Source organism: Physella acuta, unplaced genomic scaffold, assembly GCF_028476545.2.
Source record: "Physella acuta isolate Inbredline_101_S28 unplaced genomic scaffold, ASM2847654v3 ptg001035l, whole genome shotgun sequence".
Lineage (NCBI taxonomy): Eukaryota > Metazoa > Mollusca > Gastropoda > Physidae > Physella > Physella acuta.
Window position 1 is genome coordinate 56,790 of NW_026732552.1, and position 2,691 is coordinate 59,480.

The 2,691-nt window shown below is 43.1% G+C and overlaps 1 protein-coding gene across 1 annotated transcript; it reads right to left on the bottom strand.

Annotated features, from left to right (window-relative positions):
- Window positions 1-794: 794 nt before the first annotated feature.
- On the bottom strand, window positions 795-1,247 carry LOC131954860 (ctenidin-1-like). The gene has a single exon (XM_059318676.1). The coding sequence runs from the start codon at window positions 1,245-1,247 to the stop codon at window positions 795-797; it is 453 nt and encodes a 150-aa protein (XP_059174659.1).
- Between the last annotated feature and the right edge of the window lie 1,444 nt (window positions 1,248-2,691).

Sequence of the window (2,691 nt, forward strand, 5' to 3'; positions counted from 1 at the left end):
CCCCAACCGTATCACATACCTAACAGTGTAGATTTCGTATCCCCTCCCCCACCTTGTCACACAGTGTGAATTTTTAATCCCGTCCCTCACCCCCACCTTTTAACAAACCTAGCAGTGTTCTGTATTCTTCCCCAACTTGTCACACGCCTAGCAGTATGACTTTCTAATCCCCTCCTTCCCCCCAACGTTGTCACACATCTAGCAGTATGACTTTCTAATCCTCTCCTTCCCCACAACGTTGTAACACACCTAGCAGTATGACTTTCTAATCCCCTCCCCCACTTTGTCACACACCTAGCAGTGTGACTTTCTGATCCCCTCCCCCACCCCCACTTTGTCACACACCTAACAGTGTGACGTTCTGATCCCCTCCCCCACCTTGTCACACACCTAGCAGTGTGACGTTCTGATCCCCTCCCCCACCCCCACTTTGTCACACACCTAGCAGTGTGACGTTCTGATCCCCTCCCCCACCTTGTCACACACCTAGCAGTGTGACGTTCTGATCCCCTCCCCCACCTTGTCACACACCTAGCAGTGTGACGTTCTGATCCCCTCCCCCACCTTGTCACACACCTAGCAGTGTGACGTTCTGATCCCTCAACCCACCTTGTCACACACCTAACAGTGTGACCCCTCTAAAAACATAGCACACACCTAGCAGTGTGACGTTTTGATCCCCTCCCCCAAGTTGTCACGCATCTAGCAGCGTGACGTTCGGATCCCCTCCCTCACCCCACCGTGTAACACACCTAACAGTGTAACGTTCTGATCCCATCCCCACCCCCAACTTATCACACACCTAGCAGTTCGTCGTTCCGATCCCCACCTCCACCCCCACCTTGTCCTGCACCTAACAATGTGACCCTTTGATCCCCACCTCCACCCCCACCTTGTCCCGCACCTAACAATGTGACCCTTTGATCCCCACCTCCACCCCCACCTTGTCCTGCACCTAACAATGTGACCCTTTGATCCCCACCTCCACCCCCACCTTGTCCTGCACCTAACAATGTGACCCTTTGATCCCCACCTCCACCCCCACCTTGTCCTGCACCTAACAATGTGACCCTTTGATCCCCACCTCCACCCCCACCTTGTCCTGCACGTAACAATGTGACCCTTTGATCCCCACCTCCACCCCCACCTTGTCCTGCACCTAACAATGTGACCCTTTGATCCCCACCTCCACCCCCACCTTGTCCCGCACCTAACAATGTGACCCTTTGATCCACCTCCACACCCATCTTATCACACACCTAACAAAGTGACGTCGTTTATAATATTTTTTTATTTATTTTTTAAATATCATTTAGTTGCATTGCAGCTGTAAATTTATTTCATTATATTTGTAAAGAAAGTTTGTAGACCGATAGACTGGTATGTTTGCAATAAATACTAACACCACCGATCGACGCGAGATGTATTGAAACTGAGTTTTTGACTTCTGTTTAAAGAGACACTAGTTCGTTTAGTCGAATGTGACACTCTCCCGAAAGCCAAATATCTAATGGATATTTGCACTAAGAAATAAAAGTGATCAAAATATGTATTTTGTTTTTATTGCTAGCCGTGTCGTCATAAGATCGGATGTCTCGCGGTGCTGTTATTTAGGGTTTGACCACACTTCTGGTTAATGGTGTCGTGCCATGATGGATTATACAATTAATTATCTTCCCTTTTTTCACCCCCCCCCCCCTATAACAGCTAGATAATATCAATGTGACTTTTCGATTTATAAAACAGTCATCAGTTGATTAATCAAATAAATATGCACTGTTTCACGTTGGTGTATTGTCGTATGTGGTGTCACTGGTTGAGGTCCCAAAACAAGCGATACTGGCTTAATATAAAGATGCCAAGGCTTTTTAAACCTAACTGCATGTACCCACACAATCTTTTTGTATACAATTTGATTTTTTTTCATATGAAATGTTTTGTCTTGTATCGCATATATCGTGCGTGTGGGATACGTCTCAAAAAGTCAACTTTCTAACTGGATGATTGCCTGAAGAAATATTAAAGCCCACATTTAGTGTGTACGTTTAAAAAATGCTTCTTAAAAAGTAAACATTAATGCATTTTTTACTTTCTCGTATATATACGAAGTATAGAGAAAGTCTTGTAATCGTGGAAAATAAAAATCGACATTTTTACAAATCTCGACGTTTTACAACTCAATGATCCGGAAAAACATAACTTTGCAATCTTGCCCGTATCTCTGTGTGTCTGTGTGTGTCTGTCTGTCTGTCTGTCTGTGTGTCCGTGTGTAAACACGATAACTTGAGTACCGTTACAGCTAGGTTGATGAAATTTCATATATAGGTATTTTATCAAAATTGTAGATCCCTATAAACTTTTGGGCGATGTTCGATTAACGGAAGTGGTACTTTTTCTACTTTGAATTTTCCAAAAGCCTATAATTTGAGTACTATTTCAGATAGATAAATGAAAATTCACATGTAAGTAAAAGATCTAATTCTCTACTTTCTTTCACATTTTGAGTAATTTCCGTTGACCGGAAGTACTAATTTATGCACTATTATGCAAATTTTGTTTTGGCATTCGCTTGGTGCGCAATTCTATGATATTCTATTCTATTTTTAAAACTTTAAGTAATTAAAAATCATGTCTATATTCCAAGTTATATAAGAATATTCGAGAAAGTTTAGGGGAGATCACTCCCGGTTT

Excerpts from the sequence above, each read along its gene's own strand:
- LOC131954860 (XM_059318676.1), bottom strand. The coding sequence starts at position 1,247 with ATGGGTGTGGAGGTGGATCAAAGGGTCACATTGTTAGGTGCGGGACAA.